At 44.4% G+C, this 23,363-nt stretch overlaps 2 protein-coding genes across 6 annotated transcripts in view; one reads left to right on the top strand and one right to left on the bottom strand.

The window, feature by feature from the left end:
- Positions 1–23,363, top strand: part of PDCD6 (programmed cell death 6) — a 266,803-nt gene that overhangs the window by 68,168 nt on the left and 175,272 nt on the right. The gene's annotated exons all lie outside the window — the stretch shown is intronic.
- Positions 1–23,363, bottom strand: part of GRB10 (growth factor receptor bound protein 10) — an 86,503-nt gene that overhangs the window by 43,009 nt on the left and 20,131 nt on the right. For 2 of the 5 annotated variants that reach the window (XM_053363010.1, XM_053363009.1), the window contains exon 2: positions 17,962–18,060. The exons of 2 other annotated variants lie outside the window; for them this stretch is intronic. In XM_053363010.1, coding sequence (XP_053218985.1) covers positions 17,962–18,012 — 51 coding nt within the window. In that variant the 5' untranslated portion in view covers positions 18,013–18,060. Of the gene's footprint in view, positions 1–17,961; positions 18,066–23,363 lie in introns of those variants that run through there. One more of the 5 variants, XM_053363008.1, reaches the window with a different exon arrangement.

Here is a 23,363-nt window from a genome sequence, read left to right as displayed (position 1 = left end):
AAGGAGCTGGGAATGCTTAGCCTGGAAAAAAGGAGAATGAGAGGAGATATGAAAGCCATCTTCAAATATCTCAAGGGCTATCGCATAGAAGAGGGAACAAGCTTGTTTTCTACTTGTTTTATTCATAAATTAACAGAAAAGCAAGAGCAAGCCTTGGCTGAATTTCGGTTACAGTTCACACCCTACAAATCTGTGCAGATCAACTGCTGTCATCAGGCCTACACTGTGGACCATTATGCCAAAGGGGTCTTTCCTAAGAACAGTCCCTGGAATCTGTCTGGAAGGCCAGGGCCATATCCTGGAAGATATGAGGCAATCAAAGGGGACAGAGGCACTCTGAGCACCACAGTTAAGCTCCAGAAATGAAATGGCTTAGGCATGATGTGCAGTACTTTCCCCAAACATCTTGCTGCCTGAAGTGGAACCCAAATGTGTGTGGCCTCCTGCGCTATTCCCTTCATCTTTGTAAGTTTTCTTGATCCACAACTAGTGATGTGAGGTAAGAATATTCTCAAGAATGAGAATATTCTCAGCTAGAAAATTCTCCGGAGAATATTCTCCACAAACTGTAAATTCCAATGAAAGAACCAGTTTTACAACCCACATTTTAAAAAGTCTAGCAAATAATAAGTCAAGCTGTGATATTGCCAGTGTAAGTAATGAATAATGATTTTTTTTTTTAATCCAGTTACATTACTGGGTATTGTGTCATTCACCGTTGGCAGTTCTGAAATGTGAGCTACAAAAAACATTTTTTTTTAAATGCTATTCATTTAATTTGATGAACATTTGAATTCATATGTATTTCAACTTCAGTGATGCCTTGGTTTACAACCATAATCCGTTCCGGAGGTCCGTTTGTAAACCAAAACAGGTTGTAACCCAAGGTGCACTTTCGCCAATGGGGCCTCCCCAAAAAAATTCGTTCGGAATCCAAAAAAATGGGTTATAATCCAAAAAAGTTTGCAAACCAGGACACGAACTTCCGGGTTTGATGTGTTTGTAATCCAAAATGTATGCAAACCAGACTGTTTGCAAATCAAGGTACCACTGTATATGTAATAGTCTTTTTTTCTATTTTGGTGTGACCTTATTCTTAGCAATTCTATACCCGTGGCCATACAGCGTGATATTTTAAAGTACCTAGGCCTATACAATTATGTGTAACAGCATATGAGTTGGCCTTGATTTAAACAGTTGACGTTTCTATATTTTTATTTAGTTCCAGTAACTGGTTTTTGAACTGCCATTCAATGGTACAAGGTGCCATTTACCAGAGACTGACATACTGAAATATATTACCATATAATCATAATATATTTGATGTTAATGGCTTATCTTTTATATGTATGCATATAGTTTTATTTATCAAGCTGTTTTAGTCACCAAAACAGTTATTAAGTGTTACAGCTATTAGAAGAATAAGATAGCCTATTACTGAATTTACATATATCAAACCTTAACATGCCAATTGTACTTTTTGACTTGTCCTATAACATGTACATGTTCCAATGGAATAATAAAATATGATTTAATTACAGTGGTACCTCGGTTTACGAACTTAATCCGTTCCAGAAGTCCGTTCTTAAACCAAAACCGTTCTTAAACCGAGGCACGCTTTCCCTAATAAGGCCTCCCACCGCCGGTGCCCTTCCACCATTCGGATTCCGTTCTTAGACCGAGGTAAAGTTCTCAAACCGGGACACTATTTTCGGTTTTGCGGAGTTTGTAAACCAAATCGTTCTTAAACCGGGCTGTTCTTAAACCGAGGTACCACTATACTGAGTTTCCTCATACCAAACCTTTACATGACAATTATTGGTGCCATCACCAGTGAATATTCTCCTATTTTAAATGAAAATTTTCTAATATTCTCATTAATCGAGAATATTCTTCAAAAGATTTTTCTCTAGAATTTAACATCACTACCCACAACCATTGGGCGTTGCATGTGACCTTTCACAACCTAGGTTAAAATTGAACCTGGCACACTAAAAAAACCAAAACAAAATACCACAGTGAGCTGCTCAATGCAAGCTTAGAAGTGTGCTCAGTTTCATTTGAGTCTGGGTTGGTCACAGGCAACACTAAACCTCCACAGAGAAGCAGGACACTCATTATCCCAGAGGCTCACCCCCTAAATCCAGATTTCAGTTGTACACTGAAATGCGCCTTAATTTTGTCCTCAGAAAATGCAGTTTATTTTGCCTGGGGAGGTTTTGTACTGTGCTCACACATTCACCTACGTATCATTTCACCGTCTATTTATACAAGGTGTTTAAAGACAAATAACAGCAGGTTGCCAACTGCAACAGCAATCTAGGTGGACATAGGAGCAAGGTCAGAAGATTAGAAAGTGTTCTGTGTCGTGCCCAATCCCTGCCGAGGCTGCGAATATTCTGTGCGCAGAGAGACCAGGCTTGCAATATCTCACCATATATTTATACTTGGGGAAATGAATACTGTCTTCCTTCTAGCAATAAAGATTTTTAGTCAAAACTCAAGGGATTCCTGCATTTGATTTCACTGCTGCAGTGAGTTAAACGCTATTTCAGACCCTACTTTTAAAACATTACCCACCATAAAATAAATTCACATTGCCCATTTGAACCAATTATACAAGACACCCTCAAGAAAATAACTGACACAAGGGAAACAGGAGGTTTTAGACCATGGGTAGGCAAACTAAGACCTGGGGGCCAGATCCAGCCCAATGGTCTTCTCAATCCAGCCTGCGGACGGTCTGGGAACCAGCGTGTTTTTACATGAGTAAAATGTGTCCTTTTATTTAAAATGCATAGGAATTCGTGGGGCATAGGAATTCGTTCATTCCCCCAATATATATATATATATAGTCCGGCCCCTCACAAGGTCTGAGGGACAGTGGACTGGCCCCCTGCTGAAAAAGTTTGCTGACCCCTGTTTTAGACCAAGTGACCAGTAGCGGCTTCCAGATATTTCAGCTTTAAGGTGAGGGTTTGTTGCACTACTCTGCAGCATAGCTGTCAAGTGTCCCTTATTTGAAGGGACAGTCCCTTATTCCAGCACCATGTCCCGCTGCTGTCCCTTATTGATGGATGTCCCTTAAATGATGTCCCTTAAATTTCAAAGGAAGCAGCTCCTCTCCCTCCCTCCCTGCCGGCCAGAGAGGAGGGAGGCTCCAACTGTGTTGCTTGGCTGTGTTGCTCACCCAATAAGAAGTCTAAGAATGACTGGGGGGTGGAGCTTGCATGCCTTGTGTGTGGCTAGTTAATGCAAGCTGAGGGGTTTTTTGAATGCTGGATGCCATTTTGTTGCACGTGCTGCTGCAAACTTTGCAGTGCAAAGCCAGGCCGGGGAGCCATCTTAAGTTGAGGCTGCATAGGCCTTGTGGTGCATGTGATTCAGATTCTGTTCAGTTGAACCTCTGGTTACAAAGTTGGTTGGACAGTGTTCTCGAAGCTACCAACATGAGTTTGACCAGACTGCAGGAGGACAGGAAGACGAGTGCCTGGAACAGGTGAGGCTGCAGGTCCCTTATTTTCAAGGCTGCTGGTCCCTTATTTTCAAATCTGTAAGTTGACAGCTATGCTCTGCAGAGCACCTCTGCAAAGCATGGTCCTGATGAGCCCACGCTCCTGATGACTTTCCCCTGAAAGGATGCAGCCACCAGCTTAAACCAAAAAATGGCGCCTCACCTCTGGTTTAAATTTTTAAAAATGAAGGCATGTGCTGTGGTCAAAAATATATGCGCTTCCTAGGGCTAGTCATCAAGGGGGGTGGGAGTACAGCTTGAGTTTTCTTTTATTTGACTAGTACCAATTCCAATTGCCCAATCTGACTCGATTTGTTGCAATTTGTAAATGAGATACAGAAAGTGGTTTTGAATCATTTTTATGAGGTGGCAAACAGCAACAGTTGTCACTGTGTTTTCTCCACAGTTGTGTATATCTGGTTTTAAAGTATAGTGGTACCTCAGGTTAAGAACTTAATTCATTCTGGAGGTCCGTTCTTTACCTGAAACTGTTCTTAATCTGAGGTACCACTTTAGCTAATGGGGCCTCCTGCTGCCGCCGCACCACCAGAGCACAATTTCTGTTCTCATCCTGAAGCAAAGTTCTTAACCTAAGGTACTATTTGTGGGTTAGCAGATTCTGTAACCTGAAGCATCTGTAACCTGAGGTACCACTGTACTGCTTTACTTATACAGAAGCAATTACTCCCTTTGGGAAAGGGAGATGGTGTATCAAGAACATGGAATGCATTGCTAAAAGTCTACAGCCACTCTACTCAAAACCCATACCAAATATTTATTTAAAGAAGGAATAAGGTATTGGAATTCCAAAAAGGTAACTTCTTGTTTGCCTTGTCAATGCCTACTAGACTTCCAATAAATAACTGGTCAATGTATGTGGTTATCCCTGAAGAAGAGGAGATATTAATTTTAATTAATAGGGGGAAAAAATAAAATTTCAACTGCATGAGAGATGTATATTAGCTTGAGAATAAACTCAAAGCTGAACATGAAATTCACCCTTCAGTATATGCCCTCGAAATTACACAAAGCTATTGTTTCCCTTCATCAACAAGCTTTCAGAAGGTTTTCTTAAAAAGATGGAATCTGCCATTAGACTGTTTTATAGTAAAATTCACCTACAGTTGTCCTATATGACTTGTGGACCAAAAAACCCAAGCACAGTCTACAAAAACATCAACAGCACAATTTTTGCTACCTGCCTCAAACCCACCATTTAGGTCTCCAAAACCTCCAGCCATCAAAGCCTTTCTTCTGCTTCTCAGTTCTCCCAGCCTTTGTGTCTGTTCTTAAAGCGTTTTGTTCTTGCTTCACTTCAGCCTGAACCCAGGGTTAAGATCAGAACTCGTGCATCTTTTCCCAAAAACCTTGCAAGGAAAGGCAGTACCAACCAGTAGCCAAAGCTTGTAGGGAGAGTGTCAGGAAACCTACTGAAGGTCAGAATGAGCTTAGGCTTAGAAGAGATGTTAAAAATAACAAAAAGGTATTTTGAAGCTTTGTTCAGAGCAGGAGGAAGAACGGGGAAATGGTAGCTCCACTGCATTAAGAGGGTGACTTACACCTGGCTTGACAAAACCATACATGTGAAAAAGCCTAGGTGATTTACTAAACCACAAGCTAAACATGTTAGCAGCGAGATGCAGCAGCTGAAAAGGCAAAAACTATGGTAGGCTGCATCAAGTGAAGTACAGTTGTCCAGATCATGATATCACTCTGTACTTCTTCAGACAGAGCTCACTTGGAATACTGTGTCCAGCTCTGAGCACCACAGTTTAGGAAGGATATTGACCAACTAGAATGTGTCCAGAGGAAAAGCAGCAAAGATGGTCACCAAGCCTTATGAAGAAAGACTGAAGGCTTTAGTTACGTTTAGTCTGGGGGAAAACACAATTAAGTGGTGAGATTGTGTTGTCAATATTTTGTTGGGAGTTGCCCTGAGTGGCAGGGCTAACCCTGTCAGATGGGCGGCACATAAATAATAAAATTATTATACTTAATATGATAGCAGTACTGTACTCAAATACCTGAAGCGCTGTCACATTGATGGAGTGGTTGTTTATACTGCTCCAGAGGACAGGACCCTAACCAACAGGTTCAACTTACAAGAAAAGGGGTTTAAACTAAACATTAAAAGGTAAAGGACCCCTGACAGTTAAGTCCAGTTGCAGATGACTCTGGGGTTGTGGCGCTCATCTCGCTTTACGGGCCGAGGGAGCCGGCGTTTGTCCGCAGACAGTTCTTCCGGGTCATGTGGCCAGCATCACTAAGCCACTTCTGGCGAACCAGAGCAGCGCACGGAAACGCCATTTACCTTCCCACCGGAGCGGTACCTGTTTATCTACTTGCACTTTGACGTGCTTTCGAACTGCTAGGTTGGCAGGAGCAGGGACCGAGCAATGGGAGCTCATCCCGTTGTGGGGACTCGAACTGCCGACCTTCTCATCGGCAAGCCCAAGGCTCAGTGGTTTAGACCACAGCGCCACCCGTGTCCCTAAACTAGACATTAGGAAGAGGTTATTGACCCTGCAAACATCTAGGCAGTGGAACAGTGTTCTTGGGGAGGTGGGCTGTCTTTCCTGAGGAACTTTAAAGCAACGATTGGAAGGTCACTTATCAAGAATGCTGTAGCAATGTATCTCCTGTATTGCAAGGGGGCTGGGATAGATGCAGCCTCCAGCTCTTATGATTCTACAACAATACTGCCTGATCTCTAAACCATGGTGATAAGAGAGGAAGAGGCTTGTAGACCTACATCCTCCCTTCAGCTTTTGGGTGCAAATTCTTTGCACACATGTTTTCATTTTTCAGTTGACCGTGAGACTGTGCATTACTTCTACACCAGTGCCTACAAACCCTTGTTTGCTCCAAACTGCAATGTCTGCAGCTTCTGTGGACTGGCAAAAGCCATGCTGGCTAGGAAAAAGACCAGTGCAGAAGCAAAAGACTACCAGGCCCCATAATTAGGCAAAAAGAAGGGGAGAATGTGAGAGAGGGAGGGAGATAAGGAAAGTACAGGCACAGCCCTCCCAACAGTTTTTATGACTTGAACGAACTCCCACAAAGAGCTAATCTTCAGGAAAGGGCTATTTTTCAAATTCAAAAAAAAAGCTCCTTGAAGGAAAGCAAATAAATGTGGATAAAAGTTCTAAGCAGACATTGCACACACTGAATAAGTACTTTTACAGTAATTTTCTGTTGTCTTCTGAATCCAAAACTAATCAAAGCTATCCATCTAAAATAAGAACCAAATTAAATGCAAGCTACATATATAGAGGGGAAAGACTGAGAGAGCACGCACCAACAAGGAACAGCAGTTATCATGAACTGGCACCGTTCTCCTCTTGGCAGGCGAGCCCTTCACACTGCCAGTTGCCTCCAAAATTCGCAGGGAGTACTTCATTTTCTACTCCTCTGCAACAGCTCATTTTGTTCTTTTGTTCCCTCCCCCCTCAATTTGGGCTATTGACACACTTGAAACAAAAGGAAATTACTGCAATGCTCTGGAAAGAAATACATTCCAGCACTTCTGCAGAAGCAACTACAATGGCTCTTTTAATACTCCATGAACACACTGAAACTGCTGCCTTAACTTTCCTCCGAGTTCACAAGGCTCCCGCAATTACCATTGTGGTTTTGGGGAGAGACGTTTCCTTGTGTGCTGTTACTAACGTGCCCCTGCGCACACGAAACAAGGGAAAGCTAATCGATTTCAACCCTCCCCAACTTTCCTGACAAAGGCTAGTTAAAGCATTTGTTATGCCATTTGACGTTATCTATACATGGAGCAATGCTGCACTGTGGCAGCTATCAAATTCAATGCCTCAAGAAGAAAAATGAGGAAAATTGTGAGATATCACTACCACTTACATATTTACTTAATATATGTATCACCAATAACAATATCTAATGAGGGATGTATCAAGTACGTTAAGTAAGCTTGCAGTACCCAAATGACCCTCCATGAAAATATTCCCAGGGTAAACCATTTGGGAAAGTGGGGCCCTCCTTACAGAAAAGGGGTCAGCTTGTTCTCTGCCCGTTCGAATTTCAGTAGGCCAGCAATTTACAAAGTGGACAAAATACTTCCAAGTGATCTGAAAAAAAGCTGGAGACTGTTGGGACTGCTGTTACAGTGGTACCTCGGGTTAAGAACTTAATTTGTTCTGGAGGGCCGTTCTTAACCTGAAACTGTTCTTAACCTGAAGCACCGCTTTAGCTAATGGGGCCTCCTGCTGTCGCCGTGCAACCGCTGCACAATTTCTGTTCTCATCTTGAAGCAAAGTTCTTAACCCGAGGTACTATTTCTGGGTTAGTGGAATCTGTAACCTGAAGCGTCTGTAACATGAGGCGTCTGTAACCTGAAGCGTCTGTAACCCGAGGTACCACTGGACTGGACTGCACAAAACTCGAGGAACAGAAGCAGATATCCATGGGACAAACACTGAGCATGACGGTTTACATATAAAAGTTGATCCATTTGTCATTGGTGCAATACGCAGCTCTATTTCTCAGTCGCATCTGAATCAGGAGAGGCCGTGCAAGCCCTGGACTGCTGCCTGGACTCAGCAGTAGGATGGACAAGTGCCACTAAACGGACTCTGAATCCTGGCACGACACAGGCATCGTGGGCGGGCGGTTCTTGAGTCAGGATAATTGGTCAACTGCCTGCTTTGGATGGAGCAGTACTCCCTGTGCAGTCCGGGGGTGCCCTTGGATCCATGTCTCTTGCTAGAGGCCCAGGCGACTTCCTTGGCTCCGAGAGCCTTTTACCAGCTTCAGTTGGCAAGGAAGTGATGGCTGTTTCTGGAACACGAAAGCCTGAGCACTGTCACCCATGTACGGGCAACCTTCAGGCTAGTTATTGCAATGTGCTCTATGTGGAGCTGCCCTGCGGGCTGTTCAGTTAGTTGGAGAACAGCCTTTCCCAAAGGTGTCATGGGCTTTGAAGACACTCAAACTCAGGACGCAAGGGAGAAACGTGCTAAGAGGAAGGCACCCTTGGCAAATCTACACCGCGATCAACTCCTGCCCGGAAACCAATGTCCCCACTGTGGAAGGACATATGGATCCAGAATTAGCCTCCACAGTCACTTACGGACTCATTGTTAAAACCATGTGAATGGAAGACAATCTTACCCGGCTATGAGTGACCACTAAGGAAGAAGAAGCCCCACAGGCTGCAGCTGGTGCAAAATGTGGTGGCTCAACTGCTCACTGGGGTGGAATGCCACCACCACATCATGCCACTGTGGGGGGGAGCGCACTGCTTGGCAGTTAGCTACCAAGCAAAGTTCAAGGTGTTTATATCTGTGCAGCTTGGGACCAGGATACCTGCAAGTGTCAAACATGCCCCCCCCCCATATAGCTCCTTCCCTTTATATATCAGAAAGGTGCCTTCTCTGTTTTCTTTTCAGCACCCAATAAACACATTCTTCTTTCAACAAGCTCCGATTCCCGGTTGGTATCTGTACTGGATTTGAATTGATTTTATAAATTTGCTGCTGTTGTTTTAAAAGCATATACGCATATAATTGGTTGTTTTTTAATTAAACATGTGTTACATATATTATGAATAATAACAATTTTTAATAATAATATTAACATACAAGCACACACATTTCTGTGTCCAAACCGTGTGGTAAAGGTAAAGGTACCCCTGCCCGTACAGGCCAGTCTTGACAGACTCTGGGGTTGTGCGCCCATCTCACTTAAGAGGCCGGGGGCCAGCGCTGTCCGGAGACACTTCCGGGTCACGTGGCCAGCGGGACAAAGCTGCTCTGGCGAGCCAGCACCAGCGCAGCACACGGAAACGCCGTTTACCTTCCCACTATAAAGCGGTACCTATTTATCTACTTGCACTTAGGGGTGCTTTCGAACTGCTAGGTGGGCAGGAGCTGGGACCGAAAGACGGGAGCGCACCCCGCCGCGGGGATTCGAACCGCCGACCATGCGATCGGCAAGCCCTAGGCGCTGAGGTTTTACCCACAGCGCCACCCACATATACGCATATAATTGGTTGTTTTTTAATTAAACATGTGCTACGTATATTATGAATAATAACAATTTTTAATAATAATATTAACATACAAGCACACACATTTCTGTGTCCACACTGTGTGGTAGTTTAGTACAAAGCACAAAGCCAAATTGTCACTGTTAGGTGTGGACACTGATCTGTAATATTTCTGCCTTAAAGGGACACAGAGAGAACCCTAGCATCAAGGGACAAGGAAGCTAAAGCCAGGCAGCCTCCCTGACTCGTCCCGCAGTAACTTAAGATTCATGGGCCATACAAACTCAATGAATAAAAACAGATAGAAAACCAGTAAGACTGTGGCTGCCATCCAACATATTGACTACATAGGTCATCTGTAATGGACTTTTGTGTCCATAGTTATCTTTGCAAGGAAAGAGGTTGGCAGAGAAAACCCAAAATACCATGGTTGGAGTCCGCGACCAGGAGGAGGAGGAGTACCAGGAAGAATGGATGAAATTTGAAGACTATTTAGTTAAATATACTAAGATAGTTTAATTGGAAAAGCTTGCAAATTCCAGATAGGCTTAGGACTTAATTATGTGCTTTTAGAGAATAATATGTTTAAAATCAAAAAAGAGGTGAAGTGATTAAGTTAATTTTATGAGAAAATAGGTTTTGGTAAACTGTTACAATGATATACACTGAAATGCAACCAGGGGAATTTGAGGAAGTCACTTAACAATGTTACTAAGATTGGATCAAGTAGAGTTAAGATGTATGTATGTATGTGTGTATGTTTGTTTGTTTGTTTGTTTGTTTGTTTGTTTAAAATTTTGGGAAACCAATAAAAAAAATTGGGGGGGGGGGACAACATAGTTGGGCACCCATTCCCATGCCCCCTAGCAGTTCTGCCAGGTCCAGAAACCATCCATCAACACTGCTATCAGCTGAGTTGAACTCCGCTTGTTCTCCCCATGGAGAACTCAGCAGCACAGCTGACCCCAGGTTCTTGAGGGTGCCCTGGCCGCAGCAGCACCTCCCCATATGGCATTTGGTATGGGGGCAAGTGGGTTTCAGGGAAACTGCCTCATGGGCCACACTGAGACTACACCACACCAAATTAGGACCATGGGATGGAGGTTCCCCTCCCATTCTGGTTGCCACACCTCAAAAAGGATACTGGAGAGCCAAAAAAGGTGAAAAACAGAACCACTAAAATGATTGAGGGCTGGAGGAAATCTCATATCAGGAAAGGTTCCCAACAGCAGGTCTTGCATAGGGCTGTCACACATCCGGAATTTCCTAGATGTAGCCAGAATATGGCAGTCAGATACAGTGTCCGGGCAGAAATTGCTGAGATGTTCAGGTTGTATGACAACCCATGTCAGAAGTTTGTATTTTGGCGAATTTCCTTAAAAATAGCTCAAAAACTTAATTTAATTTGACGGCGCCTATATGATATCGAGAGACAGAATAATTTGGACACAATATGGAAATTTTGTCCATGGTATGATCATTTTCTGCCTAGTCATTTTGATACGTTGGCACCCTATTTGCAAAATTTAACAATTCCAAAATACAGACATGCTTTCACTTACGCAAGATTAAATATACTGCCTTCAGCTGTACTTGAGGGTCGATTTCAAAAAATTCCACTGAAAAAACGGTTATGTCCATGTGGAGATGGCAGTATTGAATCAGGAGCTCATGTGCTTTATAAAGATTTAAGGCGTGAGGTTATTACCCCTCTACTCTTGTCAATGCTGGGTTGCTCAACCAATGCCATTGTGTCCTTCTAGCAGAACAAGATAATCAGGTGACTGCAAAGATTTTAGCAGGGGCACTTAGAATAAGATTTATTATTTGATTATTGATGTAAACCTCCAGAAGGTATTTTGCATAGTTAAGTTATTACCCCTATCTTCAGTACATTTTATTTTATTGCTATGGCTAATGCAAATAAAAGCTCAAAAACTTCATTTTTTTGAGATTTTGCAAAAAAAAAAAAAAAGTTCAGCAACTCTCCCCCCCCCCAAAAAAAAAAACACACACAGAGACCCCTTTGTCACTTTATGAAATATGGCAACTGGTATTCTGGGTTCATGTCTACACAGAGACTGCATTTGAATTAGAAGCTGAAGACTCTCTCTTTCACTTTCGCCTCCCTCTTCCACAAAATTATGTGTTATTCACATCAAGGCGTATCTTCTAGCTCCCTGGTCTTCAGCTGGTGAGCTGTGGCCTGATCCAAGGTGCGTCACAACAGCAGCACTGGGTCCCCAAACACAGGCTTAGGTTAAAAGGGGGTCCTAGGTCTGGAAAGAGTGAATATGTTTGTTCCAGCTTGCAGGAAACAAGAGATAATTTAATGCCTTTACTTCTGGTGCTTACGTGAGCGGAGGGGTGGGATGGAGAGGGAGGGAGGAGCAGAGGAACTGAACTCTGAACTTCCCCTCAAGCTTCTTTTAGTCACTTCATGATGAATCCCTATACTGGAATAAGAGTCACTGATTAAATCACTATGTTATAACGTTCATTTCCTCCTTAATTGAATAAAGAGTTCAAGTGACTGTGCTCGATTACTGCTGTGACTCCCAATTGCATAAGAATAGGAGTGCACACGCCGTAAGTCATCCCTGTTTTCTGAGAAATTCTGGAACTCCAATCTGAACTTCCAGGAACACGAGCGAAGTGCTGCCAATTCTCACTGCTGCATTATTTTCTAAACCAAAGAGACAGAGTTTTGGAAAGACCTCCTGAACACGGCAAAGAGGAGAGGGTGGCGGCGGTTTTTGTTTTTTGTTTAATCCCCTCAAGATTAGAGATAGTTTCCAAGGGAATGAGTTTGAACAGCAAATGGATTAAAGGAAAGTTCCTGGATCAGCAAGCACAGCTTTTATGAGGAGGTACATAAACGGCACACAGAACTTAGCAAGGAACTTAGAACCAGGATCAACCTCCTAAACACAACTTCTAGCTCCTAACTGGAGGGCCAAACTAAATGCAATACTTGTCACATAGTTTGCCCTTGCATAGCTGAGTTTTCGTGCTTTTTAAATAAATAGCTAGTGTGCTTCTGAGCTAGATCAGGACTGCAGCAAAGCAGGCTTTAACCCCTTTGGTTCTCCTGCAGTCTCGGGTTGAAATCCTGCCCCCCCCCCCCGCCGCCATTCACAATGCTTTGTTCCTTTACATGTACCAAGCATGGGAGGGTGGGGAGCAGAATCTGTCTCGGACAATGGAGGCAGGAAAAGGTTAAAGAATCTCTTGCACCACACAAATGTGCTCCTAACCCCGCAGGAGCATATTTCTCATTTTAGGCCAGGTTTGGCCCTAAATCCCTCACCTAAATGCAAGACAATCAAAACTTTTACAAGTTGTGTATGATAAAACAAGCTCCACAAACAAAAGGTGCAGAGGAGGAAAAAAGATCCACCAATCTCAGAAGGGAAATCTATGTTAGGGGCAGTGTTGGTTTTTTTCTGGGAGTACTCAAGAATATGATTTTCCAGAAGAAAAGCACTGGTTAGGAACCAGAGCCCAAGTCCCTCTGAGAGGAGGAGGAGGATCAAGAATGGTTGCTAATTTCCTAGGGCAAGCAAGATGCAGACCTCCTGAGAAGAACTGCAAGGAAAGAAATTAAACTTTCTCAAAAATCTCAAAGCCACACTTCCTCTGGTTGTCTCCCACATACGCTTCGGCCTGAACTCACAACTGCTACCCTTTCCATTGCTTTGCTAAAATTGCAACTGTGATCTACTTTACAGGGTGGTTGTTGTGAGGACAAACACACTTTAGAAATTTAAAATACTATTACAAAATGTAGGATAGCGCAGGGAATGATTCCAAGTCAGAACTTGCATGTGCAGGGTCTGATTGTGTACGCTATTTTTTTGCTTCATTTTTAGGTTTCCCTCCACCCCGTGGCTTCAAACCTGCCCCCCTCAACCCTCTCCCTATTCAAAATCAGGGCGGGCAGGCTGGAGGAAAACAATTATAAAGATCGTACGTCCATCAGTATGGCATTTATCTCTCTCTTTTCTCCTCAAAAGAACTCAAGGTAGCACTCCTGGTTCTCATTTCCCCCGTGTTCTCCTCACAACAGGCCCGTGAGAGAGGTTAGCCTAAGGCAAGCATAGGCAACCTCGGCCCTCCAGATGTTTTGAGACTACAATTCCCATCATCCCTGACCACTGGTCCTGTTAGCTAGGAATCATGGGAGTTGTAGTCCCAAAACATTTGGAGGGCCGAGGTTGCCTATGTCTGGCCTAAGGGATGGTGACCAGGCCAAGGCCACACAGCAGCCAAATGGACATTTCAGATCCTGCTCTCCAGTTCCTCGTCGGCTTAGTATTCCACATTCTAGAAAAAAGGTGTAGAATTGCATTAAGTGGGATATTAATTTTCCCCCATGATTCTGAAAGTACCTGGGAGCCCTTGTTAGAAGGCCTGTGTGGCACTTTTCAAGAGTAATGAATTCAGGCTGGAGTCCTGTAAACACTTCCCAGGGAGCATTCCTCATGCAAACCAGTGGGACTCACTCTGTGAAATGTGCGGCTATTGTGGCAGGAATCCACCGTCAGTCCCTATAAGCAGCGCCTGTTATTAGTATAGCTTCTGCAGCCTTAAATGGTTAGGACAGCAGGTTTAATGTGACTTATTTACAAGTAAGTGCACACAGGACAGGATTTCTTGCAACGTTGGTCCTAATGAGAAAATAATCCAACTAAAGTGACATTTGTTTTAGTGGTTCGCCATAATAACTGCAGTAACTGCTCACTCTGTGATGTCTTTTATACCAAATGATTGCTAGAAAAGGGCTGAACATCTTCTCTCACCTCATAACTACCTCTGAGCAGGTATGCCTGAGCCATTTATCCTCTAACGTGAGTGAGCAAAGAGACTCCAGCTACAAAAGCTGAGACCAGAGACCATCTTGCCTGGGAGTCCTGAAACACCTGCTCCCTGCTCTAAAGGTATTTTTTCACTTGACCTGGCAAGGGGGGGCCTGGGCTGACTCCAGCTACAAAAGCTGTGCCGTTGAACAGCCTCTTTTTGTTGCTGTTTTTAAATCTTATTATGAATTATGTGGAAATTGTCTGATTTGGTCATGCACTTTTTTGATGTGCTTTATTTATTGTTTACAACTACTTTTCTTATGTTTGCAATTATGTAAATCATCTCATGTTGCAAGTCGCCTTGCGCATGCTTTGAACTATGGAAAGGTGGCATTCAAATCACATGATGATGACAATGATTACTTTTACTGTGTAGATTCTAGAGAACATTCCTCACTTGCAACCTTTCTTTATCATACTGTAGGACTGCTGCAGCAACACTTCTGAACAGAGAACATCTTGCCTGATTATTAGCAATGGTGCCCAAGTTGTACTTACCGTTATGCAAATGAGCACACAGACTGTTGCTTTGCACACTGTTCCTGGCATACTGCGAACGTGATGATGTTTCTGACATCACATAAGAGGGATACAGTAGAACCCCACCAGTAAAACCATTTTCTCCATGCTGCTCATGTGGGACAAGGTCAGAATTAAAGAAATAGGAGTGGACATGCAAGAACCAGCAAGGAAGACATGGCTATGTGGGTGCTCTACAAAAGACACATTGTTCTGTTTCCCATGCTTGCTGAATCGGGGACCTGAAGCATCTAACCAAGACAGGTGCACGAGACACCCAGGACTCACAAGAACTGCTGCTATCAGCTATCAACAATGAACCAACTCAACGCCTCAAGTTCCTACCAAGCACACCCAGGAAGTACAGAAGAGGTACATATTTTTGAAGATCACTGGCTGTGTATGATTCTATAGAATGAGCATACAGTTGTACCTTGGAAGATGAACAGAATCCATTCCAGAAGTCTGTTCAACTTCTAAAACGTTCAAAAACCAAATCACGGCTTCTGATTGGCTGCAGGAAGCTCACTGGACGTTCAGGTTCCAAAAGAACGTCTGCAAACTGGAACAATCATTTCCGGGTTTGCAGCGTTCAGGAACCAAAACGTCTGAGTACCAGGGCATTTGGGATCCAAGGTACGACTGTATTGTGATCCTGAGAAAACAGAAGATTCGGCAAATTCAGAAATGTTCAGAGGTCTCATTAAGTCTGATTGTGTTTGTTTATTATTCTGCCATGGAACTTCACTTGCAGAGTGTGGCACAATTTACAGGGGGGTTGGGAGCACTCTTCCATTGTCTCCCAAGGCAGACGGATGCCAACCAACCAACCAACCTTGTCCAGATTACTGGTAAGAAAGACTTCTCTTTCCAGACGGAAGTATGTTCAAGAAAACAGCGTTTATATGTTCCAGTTGTAGCCTGGGGATTAATTAGCATGTGCAACACAGAACTCAAAAGCACTTTTTGATGGGCAGATCTGATGGGCAGATCCTTCTTGTCTTTGGTAAACACATGTAGCCTTACATGATTAGTGTTTTGGTACCTAAGATACCACATATAGGGCAACTCAAATCTCTCAGCATCTGAGTAACATCCATCTCACCCCTGAAAGGTGACACGAGTGCTGCAAATTGAAGGATGCCTAATACTTGTCCCAAGTCTAAAGGAAGTTGCTATAACTACTGATCAGCCGACTAGTGGTTAGAGCAATCTTGTCTGAAGATGCGCTTTCAGTGCCAATCAGCTGGCAGGCACTGGGAGCGCACCTTCCATTTTGTTTACAAGGTTACAAAATGAACTCCTCCAAGTCCATTTTGAGGGAATGGTTTGAGTTTTATCCATCCTTCAAAACAGAAAGCAGGACTAGGGAGTTCCTGATCCCTGCTTACCAGCACTGATGGGAAGCCCTGCTTGCACAGAAACAACTGGCAACTTTTAAGCCCCTGCTTGTTCCTTTGCAGCCATGTCCCTGGCTACCACAAACTGCAAATCACATATTACATCAGGTGTGGTTGGCAGGGAGCTGCCTCATAGGCTGGGCCTAAACAGACCTGCAAGTTCCTCATCACTGCTTTACAGGCTATGTTTCAGTTGCTTTCATGGTTAGCAAGAGCACCAGCAGAAGCATAACATTTGTATCTGGTTGAGATTACTATCATTTCTCCATAACCTTTTTTCAATTCCCTCCCCAGCATGAAACATCGGTCTTGCGCCAGCCTCCTCATGGCTTCCGTGAAGATTGAGGTAGCCTCTCCTACATGGTAGTCCTTCGTTGGTTTTGATACAACTAGCAGGAGCCACCAACCCATATTGCTGTTGCAGGAACACCCCTTTTAATAGCACTGCTCTTTGCCTTTGATCTAGGTGTGCCAAAATTGGTTCACTATTTACAGAGCTGTGATTATTTCCCCTGAAAATAGCCTAAACTGTAATATGTCATAATAAAGCACCTTGAGAAGGACCTTCAAAGTAAATTTTGAGGGCTTCAGTCACCCTCGCTTTCTGAGTCATCCTATGTACAACTGATTTGGAATAGCTGCTTGCTTTTAAAACACCAAGACCAACCACTCATTTTCCAAAGCAGTCTTTGAATACTTACTGGCCTAGTAGTACAGGTTAGCCATCAGGGCACAAAAAGCAGCTAAAGTTAGCCCATAAAGCCAGGCACAGTCCTCCTGCCACGCATGGTGGCCCACCTGGGAAACCAAAGATAGTCTTCTGCTGCCTAGCGGAGCCACAATGCACAGCTCAATGGGTCACAACTTGTGCAGGTCTGAAACGTGATACACTCTCCCCAGTAACAATATTAGTTGACGAATAGTAAATCCACAGCCTTCCAGAGGCCTTGTGTAACCTTACCAGAGCCCGGTAAGCAAGATGGAGGGCTTAAAAACTTTCAGTGTCAAGAAAACTTGGCACCAGAAAGAGCCATCCGCCATGCCCCTCTTGAGACCTTAGACAGCCCCTTCTGATTGTCCCATTCCCCGGCTCTCCATCTATTTATTTATTTATTCACCCACCACCCATGCAAAGCTGCAATCACGTAAATAAATCCTACGTAAGTTGTGGGTCTACCATAGTGCGAAACTATGGTTTCCCAATCTGTACATGAGTCAGCACATGCCTCGGGTTCCAATGCTACCATCTCTCCTCCTCCTTTGAATGCCAGGAGGATGAGTTTGGAGGATCTCGCTCCCCATTTTAAACAAATTGCAGTTCCGTGTCAAGGTCCAAACGCAGAGAAGTATGGTTTGTTTAAGCTCTAGTTTGGCAGCTGGTTTTGGATCCTGGTTTGCAGTCTGTTTAAAATTGGAAGGGAACTCTTCAGATCTCCTCTGGCATGCAAATGAGGCTGAGAGGGAGAGCACATAAGCCCAAGGCTCACAATGAATCGCTGATATAGCAAGAAAGCCTGGATTCCCTTTAAATCTGATCCAGGCCACTGACGTAATTAAGGCTAACTAGTGAGTTACTCAGCTCAGTAAACAGACTTTACTCCACCACTACAGCTGGATTCCATGCATTTCAAATATATTTAAGTTATAACTTACTATTCGGTAAGGATGGTGCAAAAAGGAGTCTGGGCAGCCAGCTAAAGCCATTTGTGCCTTCAGAATATCTTCAAAATTACATCTACTGCTTTGCGGCACCTGCAGTGTAAAAACAAGATGGTGAGAAAACTGCTGGAGGCGTTGACAAACTGTTAATATGGCAAACAACTTGGAGATGGAGGGACAGAGAGGGGAAGAGAAAAGCCTGTGCCCTTCTGCCAATCACACTATGGAAGTAATATTGGGAGCCTAGTAGTCAGGTTCATGCCATTCAATGTTATTTTATTGCATAACAGAAGGACTGGAATAAAGCCCAGAACAGCTGCTAGCCCACATAAAATTTTACTAGCATACCTGACTTGCCCAAACACCCACATACTTCTGTAAGTCACGCAGAGCACAACAAATTCTGCATACAAAAGAACCCCCCCCCCCAAATTACAACAAGGTTTCCCTGCCTAATCACTTGGAGAGTCTTCTGACTTACCACAAGAGATCTGACAAACGGCTACTTATAAACCTACGAAACATTCGAAAGGTAGAAATCTATTTTATTTTTAAATTACTGAGTCCTACCACTGTAGGACTTTGCCTACAAATTCCTATGATCTGCATGTGCAATGGTGTAATCCGCTTAGAAGCAATAGACAGCAAAGCTTTTGCACTGATATCGTTCACACTAAACACAGGCTTATGTGCAGTATACTGCACATCACCTAGTCTGCTGGCTGCCTGGATCCAATAACTAAACACACAGCTACTCTGTTTAGCTGACAATCACCTCGAAAGAGCTCCATTTAGGAGTACACTTCTTGGTCAACTGCTTTTCACAATTTTGCTAGGAAGGAAATTTCTATAAAGTCATGCAGAAAAAGGCTTATGAATGCAATTATTCCTACATCTTTTATAATAATAAGCAGGTTTTGTCTGCAATCCTATACATCCTAACCTAGGCTTAAAAGGTAAAGGACCCCTGACAGTTAAGTCCAGTTGCAAACAACTCTGGGGTTGCAGCGCTCATCTCGCTTTACTGGCCGAGGGAACCGGCATTTGTCCGCAGACAGTTTTTCTGGGTCATGTGGCCAGCATGACTAAGCCACTTCTGGTGAAACCAGAGCAGCACACGGAAACGCCGTTTACCTTCTCGCCGGAGTGGTACCTATTTATCTACTTGCACTCTGACATGCTTTTGAACTGCTAGGTTGGCAGGAGCTGGGACCAAGCAATGGGAGCTCACCCTGTTGTGGGGATTCGAACCGCCGACCTTCTGATCAGCAAGCCCAGAGGCTCAGTGGTTTAGACCACAGCGCCACCAGCGTCCTAACCTTGGCATAAGCTCCACTAAATGCAGTGGGGACAGAAGCAAGCATGCATAGGGTTGATTGCCTAGTAAAAAAAGGAGGGGACAGGCACCTTCCCACCCTTAAAAATATCAGTGAGCAACTACACATTACAGTGGTACCTCGGGTTAAGTACTTAATTCGTTCCGGAGGTCTGTACTTAACCTGAAACTGTTCTTAACCTGAAGCACCACTTTAGCTAATGGGGCCTCCTGCTGCTGCTGCGCCACCAGAGCACAATTTCTGTTCCTTCCTGAAGCAAAGTTCTTAACCTGAAGCACTATTTCTGGGTTAGCAGAGTCTGTAACCTGAAGCGTATGTAACCTGAAGCGTATGTAACCCGAGGTACCACTGTACATGCAATGAGGACTATTTCTGAAAGTATCCCCATTCATGCAATGGTGTCATGCAATGGTAAGAGTGCCAAAACATTAGAGGAAGAGATGAAATTCCATCTTCAGTGCCAGCTCCACTGCATCACATATGTGTATTCCCACTAAAACAATAAGAATATGCGAAGAACGCCCTTTCATAGGCCACCTGAATTTGCAGTTTCAGAAGAAAATGTTCCAGAAGGCAGCATGTGCTCTGAAATACTGTACTTGCAACCCATTCTTCTGGTTAAGCTGACACAGTTAAAAGGGGAGCCGATGCCTTCATCTCAAGGTCTAGACAAGAGGCCTGTAGCCTCTGACAACAAATAACTGAGAGAACTACCGTTTTCAAGGGACCTCTCCTCCAGCACAGCCTGTTCCCAAGCACCCATCTCCTCACAAACTCAGATGAAGCAAGGAACAGTCAAAGGATACAGAGCCATAACTCAGTGGCACCGCACAGGATTTGCATTCAGAATGTGCCAGCTACAATTCTTTCGCATCTCCAGTCAAAGGATCTTAGGCAACGGGGCTGCAGAAAATGGCCATGGCTTCAAGGCCTGCAGCTCAGTGGTAGGCTATCTGCTTTTTGCATGCAGAAGGGCAAAGGCTAAAGCCCCAGGATCTCCAGGCAGGACTAGCAGGAGATGCCTGACTGAAACCCCGGAGAACCTCTGCCAGTCAGTGTTGACCAGGCATAGGCAAACTCGGCTCTCCAGATGTTTTGAGACTACAATTCCCATCATCCCTGACCACTGGTCCTGCTAGCTAGGGATCATGGGAGCTATAGTCCCCAAACATCTGGAGGGCCAAGTTTGCCTGTGCCTGCATTAAGCCCACAAGTTATGCTCATGTTTTCTTACACGACCTTATGCAGGCAACTGAAAAATAAATAAATAAATACATTTGAAAAACATGGGAAAGGTCAAAATAAGTGGTAGTAAAATGTCAGGAGGAGTCAGGAGAGCACATGACTTAAGTGCATCATGCCAGGCCTTTCTACCATGCATGCACAGGACAGACTGCTGCTGACAATTCTTTTCCTCTTCCAAGGTGAGCTGTGCAGGATCACAGTTGGACAGGGTCCTCTGGTGCAAAAGTGCTCAGAACAACTGGTCCCTTCAGAAAGGATCTGGCAGGAGGAATCCTTGGGAAGCAGCTGTGCCATGTGACAACCATCTACTCTCCAAACTTTTATCTATTTGAAGACACAACTGAACTGGGGCCTGCAAGGTTCAGGGTTGCTTGACCCAAGGTAGTGTCATCAGCAAGACCCTCCTGACACTGATCCATCAGTGCCACTTGGTTCCAAGTCAGATCTAGGGACAGGAGCTGGAAGACAGTGACATCGTCAGTCAGAGACCACTTTCTCTGGCAGAGGCTACAGATCTGGTGGATGAACGCTTCAGCTTCCAGAAGGGAATATGCATGGGGAAATGAACATTAACGCCTCATACAGCATTCTAAAATTACAGAAATCAGGCAACGATTAACCCAAGTTCAAACAGAACCTAGTCTATTCCTTCAGTAATCCATTTCATTGTTCTATCACACGCTTCCTGGTCCAAGTCCACCATTCGGTCACAAGGCGAGGCCTTGGCTCTAACCGCCGGTTCGCAATGACCACAGGAAAGTCAAGGCGCGTCCGCCCGTGCTCCCTTTCTGCCCAACCTCTTGCAGCTCTGGCCTCTTCCATTTCTTGAAACGAAATGGAAATGACTAACCTATGAGATCATACTGAGCTCCTCCAAGGAAAAGCCGGGAGACAGACATAATAAAGAAATAAAAATGCACACCAAAAGATAATGCGAGTACATTCCAATAGAACACGATGCTATGCCCACATTGTGTAATTGCAAGAATTTATGGTCATAGGGCAACCTTCTCAGAGGAAGTGTCAGGAAATTAGCAAGACAGGAAGCAGCCTCACAGAGTCAGGCCATTGGTCCACCCAGCTTGGTACTGTCTGCTCGGGCAGGTAATGGTTCTCCAAGGTTCCAGGCACTGCCAGGAGAGGTCACCAGGGATTGAACCTGCAACTTTCCGCTCCCAAGCTATGGTGGCCCTTCCCCATATTTAAGGTTCCCAGTGCCAGTTGTGGCTGCTTTCATACAGATCGCTTTACAGTGGTGCCTCGCAAGACGAAAATAATCGGTTCCACGAGTCTCTTCGTCTAGCGGTTTTTTCGTCTTGCGAAGCAACCCTATTAGCGGCTTAGCGGATTAGCGTTATTAGCGGTTTAGCGGCTATTAAAGGCTTAGCGGCTTAGCGGCTAAAAGGCTATTAGCGGCTTAGCAGCTTAGAAAAAGGGGGGGGAGCGGAAAAAATCGCAAGACTCGCAAGACCATAGGGAAATTCGTCTTGCGAAGCAACTCAAAAACGGAAAACCCTTTCATCTAGCGGGTTTTTCGTCTTGCGAGGCATTCGTCTTGCGGGGCACCACTGTATTTAGTTTCATCTCCAAATCTGGCCCTGGGTATTCCTAAAAATCTAAGCCAGGTACCTGCCTACCATCCTTTTGCCTTGGATATGAGAAAATGAATATGACCATTCATATGCGCCATTACTGTCTGCAACTTCTATCCTTCTCAAACAACACGGCCAGAGACTCACGTCCCTAATTTGGCATTTGTGTTGTATGGCCTTATTTACTGCTGTTACGTTGAAGATAACACATCATGTCCTTCAGCATTACTACACTTAAATTATCTCAAAAAAGATAAAACACAATGGAAATTCCCCAAAAGGTACTTTACTAATCTTTCAAAGAGAGAGAGAGAGAGAGAGAGAGAGAGAGAGAGAGAGAGAGAGAGAGAGATGAACTGGGCCTATTTACACTGCAGAATGAAAAGGTTCTGGGGATTAAAGTGAATTATCAGCAACTACGATTCCCAGGATGCTTTGAAGAAAGCCGTGACAGTTATGCCACTGTAAAAAAAACCAGGGATGTTTGTTGCGTGAATCTGCCTCCTGACCTTTCCTAGCCAAGTGTCCTGAATCGGACAGGCACCAAAATAAACTGTGATCATTTCCGTGGGAAAGATGACAGAATTCCCACCTCTATGCTAAAGTGAGGGTTCCCCACCCCAAGATAAGGGCTTTTCTGCATGAATGCGTTAAGACTAAAAATATGGTTGTCCTTCAGACAAAAAAGCCAAGGGGCAATGGCTAGTCCTAGAGGCAGATTTACTAAAGGAAGTGTCATCCAGGTCTTGCTCTCCAGTTACGTAGCATGGATCTGGCAAGGAGGAGAGCAGCGTGGGAGAGACACTATCAGTTTCCAAGTTGAAACTGCCTAATGTGCCTCCATCAGGACTACTCAAAAGGAGGTAAAGGTAAAGGTACCCCTGACCGTTAGGTCCAGTCGTGGACGACTCTGGGGTTGCAGCGCTCATCTTGCTCTATAGGCCGAGGGAGCTAGCGTTTGTCCGCAGACAGCTTCCGGGTCATGTGGTCAGCATGACTAAGCCGCTTCTGGCAAACCAGAGCAGCGCATGGAAACGCTGTTTACCTTCCTGCCAGAGCGCTCCCCATTTATCTACTTGCACTGGTGTGCTTTTGAACTGCTAGGTTGGCAGGAGCTGGGACAGAGGAACCCCGTTGCGGGAATTTGAACCGCCGACCTTCTGATCAGCAAGCCCTAGGCTCAGTGGTTTAGACCACAGTGCCACCCGCGTCCCTGACACTC

This window comes from Podarcis raffonei, chromosome 13, assembly GCF_027172205.1.
Source record: "Podarcis raffonei isolate rPodRaf1 chromosome 13, rPodRaf1.pri, whole genome shotgun sequence".
NCBI classification, from domain to species: Eukaryota; Metazoa; Chordata; class Lepidosauria; order Squamata; family Lacertidae; genus Podarcis; species Podarcis raffonei.
This window is presented reverse-complemented; position numbering and strand designations above follow the sequence as displayed.